The following is a 19,405-nucleotide window of genomic DNA, read 5'->3' on the forward strand; positions in this document are numbered from 1 at the left end:
CGACTCTCTCAGCCTGTCTTCATAGGAGAGGTGCTCCAGCCCTCTGATCATCGTGGCCTTCCTCTGGACTCGCTCCAGCAGGTCCATGTCCTTCTTATCTTGGGGACCCCAGAGCTGAACGCAGTACAGTGGGTGTAATGAATTTGGTCCCGTATCTCAGGCCGGTACTTTTGGCTCTTAGATTGTTTTTCTAGCTCATAACTTCATCCAACTTCACTGGTAACTTTTTCTACTTAATTTCTTGTCGCAGGCCTAAAGATGCAGTTAAAGCACTAAAGAAAAAGCTTTCAAAAAACTGTAACCATAAGGAAATCAGGCTTACCCTGTCTGTAAGTACAGCTATATTTATATTAATTAGACACTAAGAAGGAAAACATTTTAAACGATAAGGTGGCATGCAAATTATCACTGACACAACTCTCCAGGATGTTTTCTTTGTTGTTTGTGTGTACAGCACTACCACAGTGCAGATCAGATGGTCTGCTGGCGTTCCATAGAGTCCTGGATGACGCAAATTCTCATGTTTATTGTTGCTTTTTTTTTTAAACCTGTACTACGTAAAAATAGTATAGTTCTTATTTACTCCAGTGACTGTCCCTCTGAGTGCCCCACCTGTTTGTAAAAGATACGGAGGTTGGGCTATCACATAAAAGCTACATTTGACCATTCTATTACTCACCTTGTGGTACTGATCTTAGTTAAACTAAGCATGGTATGCAGTGTTGTGGAATGTGCGATACCTGTTTTGTAAAGGTAAGTGTTATTGCTTATAAATGAGAAACTTGAATGAAAGGGTGACAATGGTGAGTTAAGCAAGGGAGCAAGACACAGGGTAAGCCACATAAGATTCAGGTGTTATGACTAAAGGTTGGAGTGGCTGGGAATATCCCCATTTGAGATAACCTGGCCTCTAGAGTCTGACAGTGTTTCTGAACTACCCCAGAGTTTGGGGAAGTGTTGTGATTTCAGTCGATTTAAGATTTAATGGAGTATGTTAACATAGTTCTCTGTTTTCCTCTGCACTGATAACGTAGGCAGTAGCAGGAAGCTCCGAACACTGACGTAAGTCCAGAGTTGAATTACTCTGGACTATTTTTAGTCAAACTGTGAGAAGAATCAAGCCATTCGTATTTTGAGTTGTTGGGGATTTGTGTCTTTCATTATTTATCTAGAAGTATTTTCTTCACCATTTCCTTTTTGGAGGTTGTAGAGGCCTGTCTGCATTACACTCTGAGTACTATTACTCATGGTTTTGGTATTTGTTGTGCAAAATCATTATCTATATCTATATGTGCTGAGAAGTGATGAAGGAAGATAGGTGATTGATAGTGTCGAATTGTAGGTCACTTAGCAATTGCCCAAGTGTCTCCTGACAAGTTAGAGATGCAGATAAATGCGTTAAACATACTGATGTATACCTTCAGCTCATTCCATTTCCGCACTTCTTTCCTGGCTTCCTCCTCCTCCACTGTCTCATGAGTCACCTTTTTGTGTGTTCTATGTGTTTGCATAACAGAAACACTGTAATTCCACTGTAATTGCAATCCCTGTATCAGATCTGCTTGCTTTCTCCTACAGTCTTTGTGCACCTAGGTCCTTTTCTGAATATCTGACACAGTCAGCTGGAGTTATGATAACCAGTGCTTAGATTTAGGAGCCTTTCTTTGGATATTTACTCTGCAGATATACCCAAGGTGACATTATAGGTTAGCTCTTAAGACCATAAAAGTGGGAAAAGGATCTTGTTTCATGCGTATCCAAGGAAGAGCTTTATCACATTGACCTGGAAGCTCATTGTATTTGCTCGTAGATGGAGTGTGTACCAGGTTTCAGTTGTGCTTGTAGTTCAACACGTTCTCACAGTCTCTTTGTCCTTTGAGGCCCTTTCTCCATGTCTGTTCTCGCCCACTCACATGTACTCATGTAACTGTGCCTGCCAGGCAATCACATCCTTTTGGCCCAGTTTCTGTTTTCTGACTGCAGGTTTCTTCTCCCTGAGTTCCTTAATCTTTTTTTTTTTTTTTTAATAAGTGCCAGCCTTTCTTCCAACTCTCTCTCTTCCTGCTTTTGTTCTTATGTGTGATCTTCCATCCTTTGCCTCTCCCTCTGCCCCTGGCTCCTTTCCTTTTTCTGATTTTCTACCAGTACTGCCATCAGTTTAGCATGTGTAAAACCTTTCCTTTGATGACCTCATTGCTGACCATGTATGACTTTTAACTCCTTTGTTCCTAAATCAGTCTTTCTATGTGCTATATCTTCTGTTTTGGGTTCTTGATTGCCTTAATGAAGTTGTTCCTATTTCCCATTTTGAAATGTTTAAATTAGAACAGCAAATCATTGCAAATAGGAATTGAAACATTCCTGTTTTTCCAAAACACAAGCCCCCCCTCCCTGTGCAACAGGAGTTGTAAGAATTTTCTCTCCTACCTATATTAGATACAACTAAGAAGGCAACAGATCTGCAAATCACTTTTCTTTTGAAATGTACTTTGATCCACTTTTATTTACTCAACCTTGAAATTCTGGAATTTAATCTTTCTAATGAAACTGCTTAAGGAGCTTATTCCCAGGGAATACACACAGTGAAATGTGAAAGTCTTCATCTGAAGTAGCACGACTGCATGTGTTAGCCCTGATTCTGTCATCGAGACCTGTTAAATCTCAACAGTGTCTTCCTCCTTCTGGCTCATAGATGTTTGTTTATTTACTTGGAGGAAGAAGGGTGAGTGCCAGCTGTATAATGTGTTGGCTACGGCTTGACTTCACGTACTCCGATCTACTGAAGTTGCCCGGTGCTGGTGAAGTCACGTGGATCGAGGTGTATGTGTGTCAGGCCAGAAGTTGCTTCATGCACAGTCGTTGATAAAGCCAAGAGATCAGGCTTGGCAGTGGTGATTTTGCAATCAGAGTGAAGAGGATTAGAACTTTTAGGCAGGAATCCAATAAAGTGTGTATGTGTTGTTTGACTTCTTATTACTAATAGACTTTGGATACGTAAACTGTTTACGTAGTGAACGCTGAGACACCTGTTCAGTTGTCCCCCTTGGTTTTGTAAAGCATTTACTGCATTGCCCCAGTTCTGATGCCTGTAAGGTCTTAGGAACTGAACAGGACGTGGGGAAGTAGCTTATTGAATGTGTCCCTCTCTACCTGGGTCCACACACACACTCTTACATACAAAGCAGTGGGCAGAAATTTCAGATGGAATTATTGTTTCATTTCCACATTACATTGGAAAATATTTTAAAGGAAGTCATTGGTTAGATTTAAATTTTGGAGTTTGTTTTTTTGCCTTAGGCTTTTCTGTTTTTCCTTTTAATATTCTGTAAGTTTTCACATGTAAAAACAATTTAGCATGGCAAATGTGGCCTTTAGATTTTCCTTTGTTAAATTAACATTTCAAAAAGGAGAGGATCCAAAAAACAAAAACACGAGGGAGCACTCCAGCTCCTCAGTCAAAAAAGTCCTAGTCAATTTTATTACACTTTATGGTATATATGGGCAAAGAGGAAAAGAAAAGGATATTGAGTGAGAGCAAAAGAAGTCCATATTTCAATGTTTTATTTCAATGGTTTTTATATATATCATTTGAAAAATTCAAGACTTCTGAAAAATTAATATTTTTGAAATGCAGAATCTTGGTGAGGTCTACATAGCCTCTACGCTGTAATTGATGAATGGCAGCTGAAAAAGCTGCTCATACAGGTTTCTTTTAAATGGTGGCACTTGGAAATAGTGTCTTGCTGTTCAAAAACTCTACTGCATAAACATCAGTATATGGTTAGTAGAGTGTAATCCTGGAGATGGATTGATGACTTGTTCCCTTTGAGTCAGAAATATGAAGAAGCAAACTGTTCATCTGTGTTTTCTTGCATTCACCTTAGGTCTGAGAAGTATCCATCGCAAACTACATCCATTTATTACAGCTTTATAGACTGTACCTGGCTGCTTTAGATGAGCAGATAGTCCTACTGAATTCTGAGTGAGGTCTATTGATAAGGAATGTAGTTGACTTCCTTATCACCACCACCGTCTCCCCTTTTTGCTTCTGCCTTACAGGTTGTCTTCACCTCTGTTCAGATGCCTTTTATTGTTTTAGTTTTGTGTTGCTGTCATGTGAACCAGAGGGCTTTGATTGTGCAATTTGCCCTCTTTTTCGCTCAGTGCAGATCTCTTCTCAGCTGAATGTCTGGTATCAGCTAGCCTGGAACATAGCAGCTCTGTCAATTCCAACAGTTCTCAGGTCTTGCCTGTCATTTAGAGGAAGTTTAATGGTTTGGTTGAAGTTAATTTGCCCGTTCTGTTATTAAAACATGTTTCTATTGAGATTCCATTGTGCTATGTGGAGCAGTGGTTGACTTGCCCACCTTGGATCTATTCATTCCAATGGAACTGCTTGGGAAGGTGAAGTCCTATTTGCAATGATAAATAACCATATTGAAGTTCTAATGAAAGGTGTTATTAGCATGAAAGTGGCTTGTTAATGAATGGTCCAGTTAAAAATAATTGAGTCAAATTTTTTTTTTTTTTTTTTACACCAGCTTAGTTTCACTCTGAGTGGGCTGTACTGGCATAACTGAGTGGAGGATCTAGCCCATTAGTTCAGTACTTTCATTCAGAGGGTAAATACTCAGTCTCCTAAGTAGGGAATTAATAATAGGGAGTAGCATACCAAATTTCCCATGCGCTGCGTTGAAAATGTTTTACACAGACCATCTTTGAAGTACCGCACAGGCAAATGACTTAGCTTATTAGCATATGTTTCATGTACTCTTTCAAATGAAAAATAATGATTCGAGCCAAGATTTTTTTGTAATTATCTCTCAGTTAGTTTTTTGCATGGCAGTCTGCCAGTGTCTTTGTTCTACCCTGTTTTCATTTCAGCAATATATTTTCTTCCGGTTTTAAACCTCTTCTCCCATAAGTTCCCCATCACACTGGGAGAAAAATCCCCATGTCCTGAGGCTAGAAAATGAGTTACTAAAATGATTTCAACTTAGTCAAATATAGTCTGCTCTGAATAGGAAAGTATATTTAATCTACTTTTATCAAGATTAGAATAGCATCCTTTAAAATCTGTGTATCCTTTTGAGAATATATCCTGTCTGTTGCATGATTCGGGGGAAGTTTTGTCTTGAACCATGAGATTTTGCAAACTTATGTTAATTTCTACCCTTTGCTTTCACCTTTCCATCTTACCTCTTAAATTGGGAGGGAAAGTAAAGATACGGTTGAAGAGCAAAAAGCACAAGAGTGACCATTTTTCTCTGCATGAGGCATCGTAGTCCTGTGGTCAATCTCCAGATTTGAGCCAGGCAAGATGAGTTCTGTGTCTGATTCTGCACCTGATCTGACTGACCTCAGTTTCCTATCAAGACTTGTATTGGCCTGATTTCAGGTGACTGGGTGTCCTGGTTCCGGCTGGGATAGAGTTAATTTTCTCCCTAGTAGCTGGTACAGTGCTGTGTTTTGGATTTAGTACAAGAATAATGTGATAACACACTGATGTTGTAGTTGTTGCTGAGCAGTGCTTACACTAGTCAAGGACTCTTCAGCTTCCCATGCTCTACTGACTGAGAAGGCTGGAGGTGCACAAGAAGCTGGGAGGGGGCAGAGCCAGGACAGCTGACCCAAACTGGCCAAAGGGCTATTCCATACCATGGGACGTCATGCTCAGTATATCAACTGGGGGGAGTCGACTGGGGGGCGGTGACCGATGCCCAGCCAGTTCCCGAGCAGCGGTCGGCGGGTGGTGAGTGGTCGCATCACTTCTTTTCCTGGGTTTTGTTCCTCTCTCTCTCTTTGTTGTTTTCCTTTTAATAATAATAATAATAATTACCACCGGTAATCTTACTTTTATTCTTCCAATTCTCTCCCCCATCGCACTGGGGGGAGGTGGGAGGGAGAGTGAGCAAGCGGCTGTGTGGTGCTTGGTTGCTGACTGGGGATAAACCACAACACTGAGACGTAGTGACAGCTTTTGATATCTCTGCTGTAAAATGGGAATTGTAATCAGCCACCTCCAGGTGTACAAGGGAGCAGTATTATGTCGTTATCGCGTACTGCTATATTTGATAGGGCAGACATGTTGCTTGCAGGGATCCTACCCTGAGCATTCCAAGCAGAGTTTTGGAAGTCGACTTATTTCGTGAAGATGAATCTGAATCGGACAATTGGAACAATTCACCTCTTCTGTTTCAAATCAATGTGACCTTTAAAACGCATGGAGAAATTGTACTCCAAGTTGTTGAATTTGTTCTTTTCTATTTTTTCATTAGTCTCTCACTTACAGGGCAGATTAGAAGAGAGGCATTTAGTAATCTTATTTTCTTCTCTTGTAGACCTCTTCAGAATCTGTCAGACCAGGGTACCTATGTGCTAGGCAGTGAATTAACTCTACTACTGAATCTGTACAAGTTGGGTTTTTTAAGCTATGGACAGATTTCATGCTGTTAAGGTACCATATGTTCCGTAACTGCTATGACATGGAAACAAGTGTGACCATACTTCTCTGTTAAAAATAGTGTAACTCTGGCTAACGCGTCTCATTTTGTATTGCGTAGGTATAACAGTGCACACGGTGAGCTACTGTTTCCCCGTAGTAACCTCATCAGACATTCTGGTGAGATAGCTGGCAAAAATCTCTTCATATCCATTTGTACTCTTCCCCATAACACCTCGGAACAAATTAAACAAAAGGAAACAAAAGCAGTCAAGTTGGGTTTTTTTCCTAGTATCTCTGTAACAGATTTGTATTGCGTAGGTATAACAGTGCACACGGTGAGCTACTGTTTCCCCGTAGTAACCTCATCAGACATTCTGGTGAGATAGCTGGCAAAAATCTCTTCATATCCATTTGTACTCTTCCCCATAACACCTCGGAACAAATTAAACAAAAGGAAACAAAAGCAGTCAAGTTGGGTTTTTTTCCTAGTATCTCTGTAACAGAAGCGTTTTGTGTGTGCAGCTGCTTGACATGTGTATAGAGAACTGTGGCCCAAGATTCCAGTCTTTAGTTGTGAAGAAAGATTTCTGTAAAGACAAGCTGGTGAAACTACTGAATCCAAGATTCAATCTGCCGATTGACATGCAGGAGAAAATCTTGACCTTTATCATGGTAAGTCTAGAGTAAACATGTAAGAGTAAGTGTGTGTCTCTGCTATATGGTAAACATTTAATGATGCAGCCCACTTCTGTACTGTAACATACTCATGGGAACCTATTCCTAAAGCAGACTTTACTCTTGCTGCTTCTGCTTCATGCAGGAGTAGCACAGACTGGAAGCCGAAGGGAGAGAACTGGGAAACCATCAGCCTCCACCATTTATGTTCCTCTCCCAGTTTGTGTATGTGCTCCCTCTGTGGTTGCACTTAGCAAGCAGGATGAGAGGTAACTTTGGAGCTTTCATGGTTCCTGCTGCTTTGAATGGAGTTAGCTGGAGTGGATGGAGGGAATGACCTGCTTTTAGGACCATGTGTTTTAGAAGCACTTGTCTGACCCACTGACTGACCATTTCTGTGACTGTTAATTGTTCCTGTTATTTCAAAACTAGACATGGGCCCGAGGTTTCCAAGGAATGGTGGATGTGAGCGAAGTGAAAGAAGTTTATCTAGAATTGCTGAAGAAAGGAGTGGAGTTTCCATCTCCTGATGCCAGCAGAGGGGGACCTAAGGTGGGGATACACAAGGATACTTCATTAACCATTGTAAATCAGAAACAGGATGTGTTAATTGTATGAACTCTGTAGACAAAGAAGGTGTGCTTGTTTTGCGTTTTTTTTTTTTAATTTAAATGCTCCAGGGCAGAATATGACCAGCCTACTTAAGCACGTGAGCAGGAATCAGTTTGAATTATAATGGCTCAGATAACAACAAAGAAAGCTGGCCTATATAATAGTTTATTTATTTTATTTCAAACCACAGGTTAGTGAATACATTCTCAAAAAGGAAGCATCTCTCTTGAGACTTTCAAAGTGTGTAAAGGATTTGGGCACGCTGTTTACCTCAAAATGAATGAGAGCTGAGTGCTCCAAGCGTGTCAACTTCTGAAAGCATCAACTGAAATGAGCAAGACTTTCACAAAAACATGCTGTTCAGAATTATGAGCATTATCTATCTTTAAAATTAAACCAAGAGGTAGAAATCTATAAGAAAAGATTATTGTCTATATATCTCTCCAGCTGTTTGCATAGCTTGTACACAATAAATATTAATTAAGTATATGTCATAGGTATCATTGTGTAGCATCTAGGACATTAAGTATAAGTATGGCTTGAGCATTGGACATCAGCTGAAAATACAGTACATGTTTTAAAGCCATTCTTTCCAGAATTCTTTTTCTATTAGAAGAATTTCCACAAGAGTTTTGGGAAGAGTTAAAGCCATCCACCGCTGGGTGGAACCTTGCAATTACAGAATTAGATGCTTATAATCAGTGCAGACCAGAATGATTCAGATTTATCCCGCGTTTAATTTGATGATTGAGTAGTGGAGTGTACAAAAGCTTATGTATTCACAGCTTGTTCAAACAATCTTTATGGAGAACACTCTTCAATAGATAATTTTTTTTTTATCTCACCAAGTACAGTAGAGACGAATCTGTCTACCACATGGATCTGCCAATTAATATCAGTGGCAAACCTTCTGTTGATCTCAGCAACAGCAGACCTGAACACAATTTTTAGCTCAGTCTCTAGGACGTGAAGAACTTGAAGTGTGTAGTCTTGTGCAGGTTGGGTTTTGGATTTGGATTTTTTTGATAGCGGTCAGTTCAAATGCAGTGCAAGTGAAGCTTTCTGCAGACGAAGTGTTCCAGATTTTTTCATCCAGAAGGCCTTTGTAGTTCATCTTCTGCAGAGATCCAGACTTAACCCCCCCAACCTTTCCATTGCTTCCAAGTGTGATCACATTCTAAACTATCCTTCACTGTAAAATTGCAGTGGCACTTTGGGAAGGACTCTTGGCTGTTAGATGGCTTAAGAGCTCAGGGAGCTAGCCTGTTCTTAGCTATTCCCCCTTTATCCTGTGGTGGAATTTACTTGCAAACCCATTTAAAAGATACCTGAATTCCAAGCCTCATTTTGTTACAAAATAGCCATTAGATTTATTCTTGTAAATAGACCTTGCTCAACAAATTCCGTGGGAGCATTGATTATCAGAAAGCTAATGCCCAGTTGCCTGGTCCGACAAAGATGTTTTGTAGCTCTCTCATCTGGATGTCTGCTTCAATTCTTGCGTTAAACCCAAGCTCTGCTCTTTTGTCTTTCCGCAGACTTCATCTCAGCCTTCTACAAAGTCATCACCATCTTCTGCTAATCCTGCAAAACGTTCTTTACTGCCTCTTCCCACAGGCCCGACATTATTGTTGACTCCTGAGCAGGTGCAGTACTACAGGTTTAGAGGGGGGCGGGTTCACTTGAAATGTACTGGTAATGTGTGATTTCGACAACCTGGGTGCATAGACCACTGGAAGGGACCATCAGTTCAAGTGGCATAGTTCTATATTCGTGGTTTTGGGTTTGTTCTCCTGAAGATGTTTTATATGGTGGTGTGCCAAAGCAAAGTAGGCAGAACTGAGTTCAATAAATGCCAGGCTGTACCCCAACCAGAAAGTGGAATCATTTACTCAAGCATGAGAATACCTAATGATCTCTTACGATGTTGTATGCAAATTGATAAAGGTTATTTCAAAGATAAGTGAGAAACAAAAGTAAGTTTGGCTATAAGGCTTGTGTGAAGAGATTATTCTAAAAAGCAGAAAGGAGAGGACAGTTCACCTCCATTCCTGCTTGGCCTGTAGGTAACTAAAAAGAGTAACGGTAATGTTTGTGAGAGGGATTAACTGTAAGGAAAAGGAGTAGTACTATCAGACTTGGATCTTAGTTTGACTGCACATATAAAAGCTGAGCTAATTCCATTCTTTTTCATGGCATGTCACCAGAGTAAAATAATGCTAATTAGGCCCATATTGTACCTAGTGGGGAAGAAAATATGTATTAGAGATAAGAATTATTCTGCTCACTCTGTTCACCTACACAATATTCTGTCCTGTTGAACTCAACAGATTGGGAAACTATACAGCGAACTGGATATGGCAAAAATGAATGTGAGAGTCATGTCATCAATATTAAAAGAAAATGTTCCTGGCTCTGAAAATCCGGATGATATGAATCTTTTACAGGTATGCGATAATTCATTGGTAGGAGCTATTGGTTTGGTTTTGTCAAAGTTGATTTTAAAATGTGTTGTATCCTTTCTTGTAACATCTGGATTCAGATTGCCAAATGGAGTCCAACAACGGGTTTCTATCTCTGGTTTTGCTCAGCTTTCTCCTGTCACCTTCACCTTCCCCTGATATCTAGATAGTCAGGAAAGGACAGTACAGCTTGCAATGCAAATTTAAGCTCTAGGGAATTCCAAGGGCAAAGGAATTTCATAATGGAGCATTCTCTGTTAAGCGTGTTCTGTCAAACAGCCCCAAGAACATTCCAGTTGAACACAGTTGCCTTGTGGGAAAATAGGTGATGACACAGTCTCTCTCTCATATCCGTCCTGGAGTTTTCAGTGCTCTCTTTATCATTACCAGTACCTTAAAGGCAGACTGAAGGCCAGTGAAGAATATGAAGCATTGATTTTATGTGCGTGACCTCAGAGACTGGGAGTTTGCTGTGCTATAGATGAATCCACATGTTCTTAAAGTGTAGCCTGAAGGAAGTGTATTGCAGTAGTCCAGTTTAGATTTGACAGTGAACATGCAGACATTCTTCCTTCTGTGATGTCATTTCTTCTACTTGCTTGTGCTGTATTTTCTATTTTAGAAATTAAAAATGCAGTATTACTTTAGCATTTCAATAGTGACCTATGTCAATGGGCGTTTTTCTGTTTCATATTGTCTGCAAGAATTTAAAAAGCTTTTATCGCATCCTTCTGTTTCTAAACTCACCTCCAAACTTCTATGATGAGGAAGCATTTTTGGTAATATGTCCGCATTAAATGTGTTGGAGAACTGATCTATTTTTTGCAAGTCTTCAGTGTGGAGAATTGCCCAGTGGAGAATTTTTCCTTTGCAAGGAACCGTTACTGGGTGCTGTTGGTTTGCCTTCAAGGTTGTGCTGTTCAGCTGTGTCCATTTATGGATTGGCTCACTCACAACTGGAGGTGATACATGGAGAGAGAGCAGCAGTTTGCTACAGTCTCTCATCTTTAAGGACAAGCAGCGCTGCTGGTCTGGGGGAACCAGACAGGAGACAGACACAAGCTCTCAGTGGTTTTTGCGTCCCTGGAAATTCCTCGCATCTCCAACACTGTCTGTTTTGCAGAGATCTGTGGAGCTATAAGTCGAAGGAGGAAGGGCCTGTGGAGCGAGGATCTGAGCAGAGTAGGCTTTAAACACAGGCAAGGCAAACAGCTGTTGCAATAGATTGCAGAGGGCTTGCTTTGCCTGCACTAAAGGATTGAGTATAGGTGGTTCCAGCAATGGACACCGCCAGCTAATCTATGGCTCTTCTGTGAACAATACTTTCTTCTGTAGTGGTACTGCCACCAGGGAGGTTGCCAAGGTGCAAACTGGCCTTGATGATTTAACCAACCAGTGAAAGATACCCCAGGTAGGAGAATACACTGGTTTAATATGCTTGTCACCTCTGTCCAGTCCATGACAAGGTAAGTGTCTTTGGTTGTGAAACAGGAAAAGCATGTCTTTCATTTCCTGCCTTCTACTATGGCCCTTCTGCATGTGGGCACGCAGATTAGGTTGCTCCCAGTAATAAAATTGTTGGCAGAAGTTTGAGGGCAGGGTGTGGAGTTCCCATTTGTGGGAGAGTAACTAAAAACTCATTCCTTCTATGTTAATTTCACTGTTGTTCTTTCTGTTCTTTTCCCTCTGTGCACTGAGTGGTATAAAGCATCAAGCATGGCTAGCCTGTGCTTTTAACAATGTTTAATGTTCCCTTCTGTTTGTAGCTCTACCTGGATTGCTTGGATTAGGCTTTTGTGGTCAAAGTCCTTTATTAAAAGAGCTGCTTGTTTGGGCTTTGAGTGAGTTGGAGGCATTAATTTCAGTCCTTCTGATTATCTGGAGTCTCTCAATAAAAACTGTAACAGGGTGAACTTTCAGTGCAACATATTTTCAGTTCTGCAGCTTCATTAGTGGCTAGGCTCCTCCCTTTCTCCACCCGGTTTTGGACAAGGCCTAAGATAGCAGATCTCACTTGAAATATTGTGCTGACCAGTAACAGTAGTTAAAGAATAGCTAAAGCTTAGTATCAGCCACAAAAAGTAAAACTTTTGTACTGGATAGTGAATAGACATACTTGATGGACATGCAGGAATTTGGGTCCAGATCATCAGCTGGTAAGAATTAGCACAAATTCATTGGAATCACTGCTGATTGTTACACCAGCTGGTAGTCCATCATTGTAAAACTCCAGTTTTCAAAACGTAAGAGTGCATGTGTCATTGTGGGTAGGAGCAAAGCCTAGCAAATCCGTGCTTGAAATGAGTGCCTCCATTTCCTTCTCTATTGAATTTTGATATTTACGAAGGAGCTAGTCTGCCTGTATAACGGAGTCATAAGAAATACATGTGTGTTTTTTTTAAATGCGGATCAGATAGTGAAGTGTGGAGTTGGAAAGGTTTTAAATTTAATTACAGACATTAAACTGAATACATTTGTGTATGTTTTATCCTGGGCTATGAAGATACAGTACTGAAAGGTACAGTACTCTGTAATCCTTATGCAGGCTTGGCAAAGGGGTGCAAAATTTCTTTTTACATTCATAAAATCATTTATTTATTTATGTGAAGCATATGTTTTTTGAGGAAAAATCAGATCACTTTGAAAATAATACCAGAGCAATTTCTGAATAGCAGTGTGCAAATACAATTCCCTCTCCTTTTTTTTTTTTTTTTTTTTTTTTTTTTTTTCCCCCCCTTGCGGGGCACCACTATTTGCAAATGCACTGGGGGCACGGGAAATGTTGGCTGAGTTGAAGTTCCTGTTGCTAAAGAATTTGTTTCTTTGAACATGCAAAATCTGCAGTGGAGAGGAATATAAATAAACTATCTTCCATTTCAACTGGCAATAATGCAAAATTCTGCTCGATAAACTCTCGTAATCCTCCTATCAGCTGATTCTGCTAGGTTTGTGTTACTTTCTCAAAAAGTGCATAGATTAAGTGTATCCAAACTTCCCCACTTAGAGGAAAAGTTTGGGCTGGCGACTTGCGTCACAGAGCACTTCTGTCCTTTAGACTACTATTGGCTTTCCTTCAAGCAGACATTGAACAGGATCACATCCATTACATCCATGCGAAATATCCTGCTGAGTTTAATCAGCTTCAAACAAGATCAAATCAAACTTGCTCTGCACCACCCAGAGGGGTCTTTGTTATTTTGCAGTTTGTAATTTAGACTTTAGAGACAGATAAATCTTTAGAAATAAAGGTGGGTCAAGGGGTAGGGATTGGGTAGGGGTAGAAGCGCTGGCTGTGATGATAGGAGTTGTCAACCTGCCTTGCAGAGATCAAAGACATGAAAATTATGCTATTTGCAATGTTTGGTATGCGTGTGGTTTGTATAAATTAAGTAATGTTACCCGTGAGTCTGCAGCGCTCAAGTGTCTTATCACTCTTCTCCAAAGACAAACTGGGAGACCACAGTTATGATTTTTTTTTTTTTTTCCCTTCCTCTGCCTCGGGCAGAAACTGTATAAGACCTGTCGGATGATGCAGGAGAGGATCATGGAATTGTTGGTGACAGTGGAGAATGAAGATGTGATAGTTGAGTTAATACAAGTAAATGAAGACCTGAATAATGTCCTCCTGGGACATGAAAGGTAAGTACAGGGCCTCTCCCCTCACGTTTGGTATCCTAACTGAATAAGCACACTTAATGGACCCAGACGGTCCCTACATCTAATGTTGATACTCTACAAGGAGACAGATTTTTATCCTTAAATCCAGAAAAGAAACATGATTGCAGAAAGAGAAAATTACATATTTGCCTTCCCCTAAACACTTCAGAAACGGTTCATAAAGGTAGTCAGAAAATCATTAGAATGGGATAAAACAAGTTAACAGCATAGACAGGAAATCAGATGGAGGCATGTAAACAAAAATCACTTTGGAATTTAACATTCCTTTTTGGTACTGCACAGTGAATTTGTCATCAGTCTGCTACAAACCCTTTGGTACTGGTGATGGTCCTTATCTCTGCTAAGTGTATATGCTTCCAGGAAAGAATACTTGTTCTCCTTTCTAAACAACTTTGACAGCTTTACTGCAGAAATTGGCCATGGAATAGCATTCTGCCTCATTGCATGCTTAAGAGAGTCGCTTGCTTTTCTCAACTGGATTGAAACACGCTGTTCTGCTTGTCTTACAGCAGACAATGTTTTTCTTTCACACATGGAAGCACTGCAGTGCTTGCATTGGCATCCTGTGTATTTGTCTGTCATTGGTAGCATGACTAGATGCTAGCAAAACTGAAATTAATTTTAAACTCAAAATTCTAGTATTATCCCCCAAAATATCAGAGAGAGTATACTCATGGAGAGTACTATGGTTTAACAGGAACTAGCCTTCCATGTCAGATGTGGGCTTACATTTTTGTTATGACTGATTAATACTGGCAAGGCCAAGAACCTCTTGAACTATGAATAGTAGCTTGTGGGTATAATTCAATAAATTCCTTATGAAAGACTCACCTGGTGATTGAATGAGCAATTAATTGGCCATTGTGAAACTGGGCAGAAAACTACTGCATTTTAGTACTACAATGTTATGGTTTATGTGTAATGAATCTTCCTGGGTGCAGATGCATTGCACTTTAGAGTTGACAAGTATTAAAATGTATTTGGTTAATTTTTGTTGCAGAAGATTTGTTCTTTGGAACTCTCTCTGAACAATGAGATGTGTAAAGGACAAACTGATTTTAACTAGCTGTATCTGTTTCATACTATGTGTATTATTTGAAGACAAGTCATACTGCATTCTCTGTTTCTGATTATTAACGTAGAGTCCAAATTAAATCAGGAGCAATCGCCATTGTGCAATAAACTGGCCTCGTCTACGTATCGATGACTCCCTCTAGTGGCTCTAGCAACTTGTCGGTCCTTCCTGTATTTCAGATAAATAAATATGTTCTGCACTTGGAGAGACTTTTTTCTTCTGTTCCTCCCTGCATATATACTCTCTTTGTGGGCCTTACCAGTATGGTAACCCTGAAGAGCAAATGCAGTTGTGTAGACAGTCTCATGTCTACACCACTTAGGACTCTTACTTCTGAAACGGGTTGACCTTACGGATGCTGAGTATCACTTGACTGGGTCTCCTCTGGACCCAGCGTAGCACTGTTGTGACTCCCAGTACATAAATACTTATGCAGGTAGACTTCCTGGTTTCCTTTTTTTAAATTATTTCAAATGCCTGAACTAATGAGGGCTGCGTCCCAGAACAGGCGTGTGGTTTGTCCTGAGATGGCATGAGGGAATGTGAGGACCTCTGAGGACAGAAGGCTTCCTGGGACTCAGTTGGAAGAGTGTTCTGGTCAGAAGGAGCTGGATTTGGCACAGTGCGTGTTCATAGTTACCCATCTGGCACGAACGGAGGCAAAATTTATTGTCAGCTGTGCCTTGGTTTTGTTTTGGAAGAAACAGATGGCTGTTTCCAAAAGTGAACCCAAGAACAAACTAACTGGTGTTAGTATAGGTGATCAGGGGACCACAGCCCTGGAGAAGAGCGAGTCAAATTGCTAGTGCAGAGACAAGTGCCCCAGAGAAAAGCACCTGTAGTGCTTGTTTGGCGCCTCTGGAGTCTTTTGATAATCAAACTTTGATTATAACTGGTTTCATATTCTTATGAATGACACCACAGAAATGTCAGAATGAACATTTAACTCTGCAACTTCAACAGGTTCTCTCGAAACAGAGTTCGTTTTTTGGAGAATCAGAGAATACAACGTGAACGCACAGAGGTAAGTAATTATAAATGAACTCGTGAACTGCGGGACTGTAAACGTTCCCTCTTCATTCATTGTGAAAAATACACTTTTGATATACGCAGAATTTTATTCTCTAGTTGAGAGGTACAGGAGACAGCAGGCTGATACTACCCTTTATCGATTTTCTGAAGTCTCACTTGCAGAATTTCATGCAAATTCACATAACTAAAGTAGCAAATAATGCCAAATCTAAGATGGAAGCTTGGTCAGGAAAAATGATAGAGAGAGAGGTCTATTCAAATGCTGGTTTATTACCTCTACAGCTAAGCACTATTATCTGCCATATACAAAATGAGGAACCATAATGTTTCTTTTCATTTGTTCTCTGTTAAGCATTTGTAGACTGAAATACTATTACACTATCAGAATTTGCTATTACTGATGTCTTTTTCTGAGGTAAAGCTTTTTCTGAATTGTGAATAATGGCTTGTAGCAAATCTTTAATGATTATCCTTTATTGATTGATAATTATGCCTGTTAATTATATTGCCCAAAGTAGTTTTGCACATTTCAGCTTCTGCTAAGCCATAATTGTGTAGTCATCTAGGACTCAATATGAAAATGACTGCATTGTGAATGCTGAAATACAGCTGACAATTATTAAAAAAAAAAGGTAGAAGATAATCTTGTTTTCCTTGAAAAGCCATTATTACTAGATTCTGGTTATGTAGGTGGATGTTTTTGCTTGATGGATGCACTGTTGGATTAGTTAATAGTCCAAATGGTGCAGTCTGTGCATTTTTATATTATTCAGGGATCTCTAAGTTTAAAATACACCTTTTTTCTTTTTTTAATCTGGTGTGACCAAACCCATGTGATTCAAGCATGTGGTTTCATTAAAATCTTTGGTTTGCTACATTTTTAATTCTAACACATTCACAGGAGAAACAAAGGGAACCCTTTTCTGTGTCCGAAGAAACATTGTTGTGATTTTGAACTTTTCCTATCCAAAACAGGACTGAAAAAAATCAGTCTCCGAAGTATGTATCAAATCTCAATAACACAAATAAGTAGTATGAAAACAATTGCACAGGATCAATCAGAAGATTGATATCAAACCTGTAGCTAAACAAGCTCATGATTGCTTTTTAGAATTGAGTCCGTTCTATTTCCTACTTCGGAATTGTTTTCCTTAATTTTTTGAAATAGCAGCCTTGCTGAAACTGATCTTTTCTGGAAAGCATTTTTTGTTTCATTAGCTATCTTTCACACCAAAAAAAAAAAAATCCTGGTCTTCTTTCATACTTGCCAATTTTTAATATTATGATTTTAAAAGTTTATATTCTGTGAAAACAGCAATTTGTTTAAAACTATATAAGTTCCTTTTTAAAAAAACAACAAATCAAAACAAAAAACCCCAAACAACTTTATTCCTTTTCAAATGTTAAGCTGTACAGGAAACAGCCATCTGCTCCCTCAAGTGACCTACTTGACCTCTCCGTAGATTCTTCATCTCCTGTGTCAACAGTGGTGCAAACTGACTCTGCAGTGTCTCCTTCAGGCCTCAGTAAGTGATGAGCGCACATTGCCCTTGCACTCTGGTTTCCTAAAGCAAGCCGACAAGAGCTTAGTGGAGGAATCAAGAAGTTCCTCGTAAGAAAGAAAACAAAGATACTCCTTAACTTTAAGGATGTTCCTTAAATGTCCTTACAAGGAGAATTGATGTGTGTACATAGGGGGGAAAAAAAAAAAGTAAGATAGTATAAGGTTCCCTGCAATTTGTGTACAGTGGAAGCAATAAGCTTTTTCCCCCGTTACTTAAATTTGAACAGTAGAACATGCTCTGTTTTCTATTACAGTGAAGCCTGTAAAACATTGTGGTAGTTGCCTGTTCTGTAGGCTTGGGAGAAAGAAGCACAGATACGCTTTTCTCATACCCTCTTGATTTCCTAAGTTTTTTCAGGAGGCACTTGGTGTTAGAAACCGTTCACTTTGAGAAAGGTAGTCATCTCCTCTAACTTTGGACTTTCGTAGTCAGAGGAGTGAGTAAAGCTCCTAACTTTGGTACCCTGAATTACTGTTTGCAGCAGCCCCTCCTTTATCCACTCTAGGGGGGGTCTGTATACTGAAGTTAAAGGTGTGAATGTCCTCCCAGGAATAAATGCCTGTAATTCCATTTTAATCTTTTAGAAATAGTGAACGGAGTTTTAAGTGGTATCTACCATGTATAGCACTACTGATGTTGTTTGGATGTTTTAAGGAGATAAATATATTTTGCATCTAAAACCTTCTCAGAGTTATTAAAATTTTGCCTTTCATGTGATAAACAGCAATTTGTTTCAGATTCTTTATATGCCTTCCAAACAAAACTTTACCCTTTCAGTGTTCATAGTACAAGTAACTACATTTGCTTAATAATGTTTAAATGATCATTAATTATCGCTTTGAATTTCAGATTGCGTATCTGCACACCCTGAAGATAAAAACAGGCATCATCCATCAATTTATCCACAGCTAGATTTAGCAACTACTACAAAAGCTCAGCAATTCCCGTAAGTAATCTCTTATCAAGAAAAGGTAACAGGTAACAGATCTTCAGAGGTATTAGTACTCTGTAATTCATCTAATGAGTTTATAGCAAGCTCTGGGAACACAGATTTACTACTTTTAGTCCAGTAAAACAAGTGAAAACTACCTGTGTGCTTGACATTGCTTAGCATGCTTAAAAATACACTACTCCCGCAGCACTGTTTAGTCATAGACATAAATTTATCTCAACGGTCAAAACATACTTCAGATATATATGACCTTCTGCTTGAGTGTTGCCAATGCTGCAGTGAAAGGGAGAAGCAGATGAATTGTACAGGTCAGTAAGAAGAGTTTAAGATACGAGAGGTGTCCTTGTAGTTCCCTGCCTTTTATGTGAATGGGACACTGGCCCACCTGCCCATGCTGCTCTCAGTTGTGACATAAGGTAAAGACAGACCAACAAAAAAATAATGTAACAATCGGAATATACAGTTTTGATAGTTTCTCAGTTACTTTCAGTGTCTTACTCTCTTTTAGATTTGCAGCTGAAGCACAAAACAATAGTGTAAGCAACCCAGCTGGACATTCATATAGCAATGTGAGTAACGCTCATGTTCAGAATAATGATTCTTTGCTGGCAACTGTCAAAATGAGAACTGTTTGGATTTACCCTGACTACTGTCCAAATGCGATGCAAAGATCTATTCCGTGGCCCTTCTCCATACATCAGGGAACACTCTGGATTTGGTGACCAGGCCAGCTTTCCTCTTTTGATACCACAGATGCTAATATGAAAGCATATTTTCTTGGGTCTGGCACAATCTCAGGGGAGTCTGCAAAAAGCAGTTGCTGTATTATTTGTGTTTAATCTGTTGCTGTGTGAAGCAAGCTAAGCTCTCCTCCTGCTGCTGTTACGTTACTCTGGTGTATTTCCTAGC

General features: G+C 39.7%; 1 protein-coding gene across 1 annotated transcript in view; it reads left to right on the top strand.

The window, feature by feature from the left end:
- Positions 1-6,967: 6,967 nt before the first annotated feature.
- TOM1L1 (target of myb1 like 1 membrane trafficking protein) overlaps positions 6,968-19,405 on the top strand; it is a 14,569-nt gene continuing 2,131 nt past the window's right edge. The window contains exons 1-9 of the mRNA XM_019474236.1: positions 6,968-7,117; positions 7,553-7,672; positions 9,271-9,378; positions 10,063-10,179; positions 13,700-13,833; positions 15,911-15,971; positions 17,388-17,505; positions 18,394-18,490; positions 19,005-19,065. Of these exons, the coding sequence (XP_019329781.1) occupies positions 6,977-7,117; positions 7,553-7,672; positions 9,271-9,378; positions 10,063-10,179; positions 13,700-13,833; positions 15,911-15,971; positions 17,388-17,505; positions 18,394-18,490; positions 19,005-19,065 (957 nt within the window). The 5' untranslated portion in view covers positions 6,968-6,976. The remainder of the gene's footprint in view (positions 7,118-7,552; positions 7,673-9,270; positions 9,379-10,062; positions 10,180-13,699; positions 13,834-15,910; positions 15,972-17,387; positions 17,506-18,393; positions 18,491-19,004; positions 19,066-19,405) is intronic.

The sequence above is a fragment of the Aptenodytes forsteri genome, unplaced genomic scaffold (genome assembly GCF_000699145.1).
Source record: "Aptenodytes forsteri isolate BGI_AS27 unplaced genomic scaffold, ASM69914v1 Scaffold153, whole genome shotgun sequence".
In the NCBI taxonomy this organism is placed as follows: domain Eukaryota; kingdom Metazoa; phylum Chordata; class Aves; order Sphenisciformes; family Spheniscidae; genus Aptenodytes; species Aptenodytes forsteri.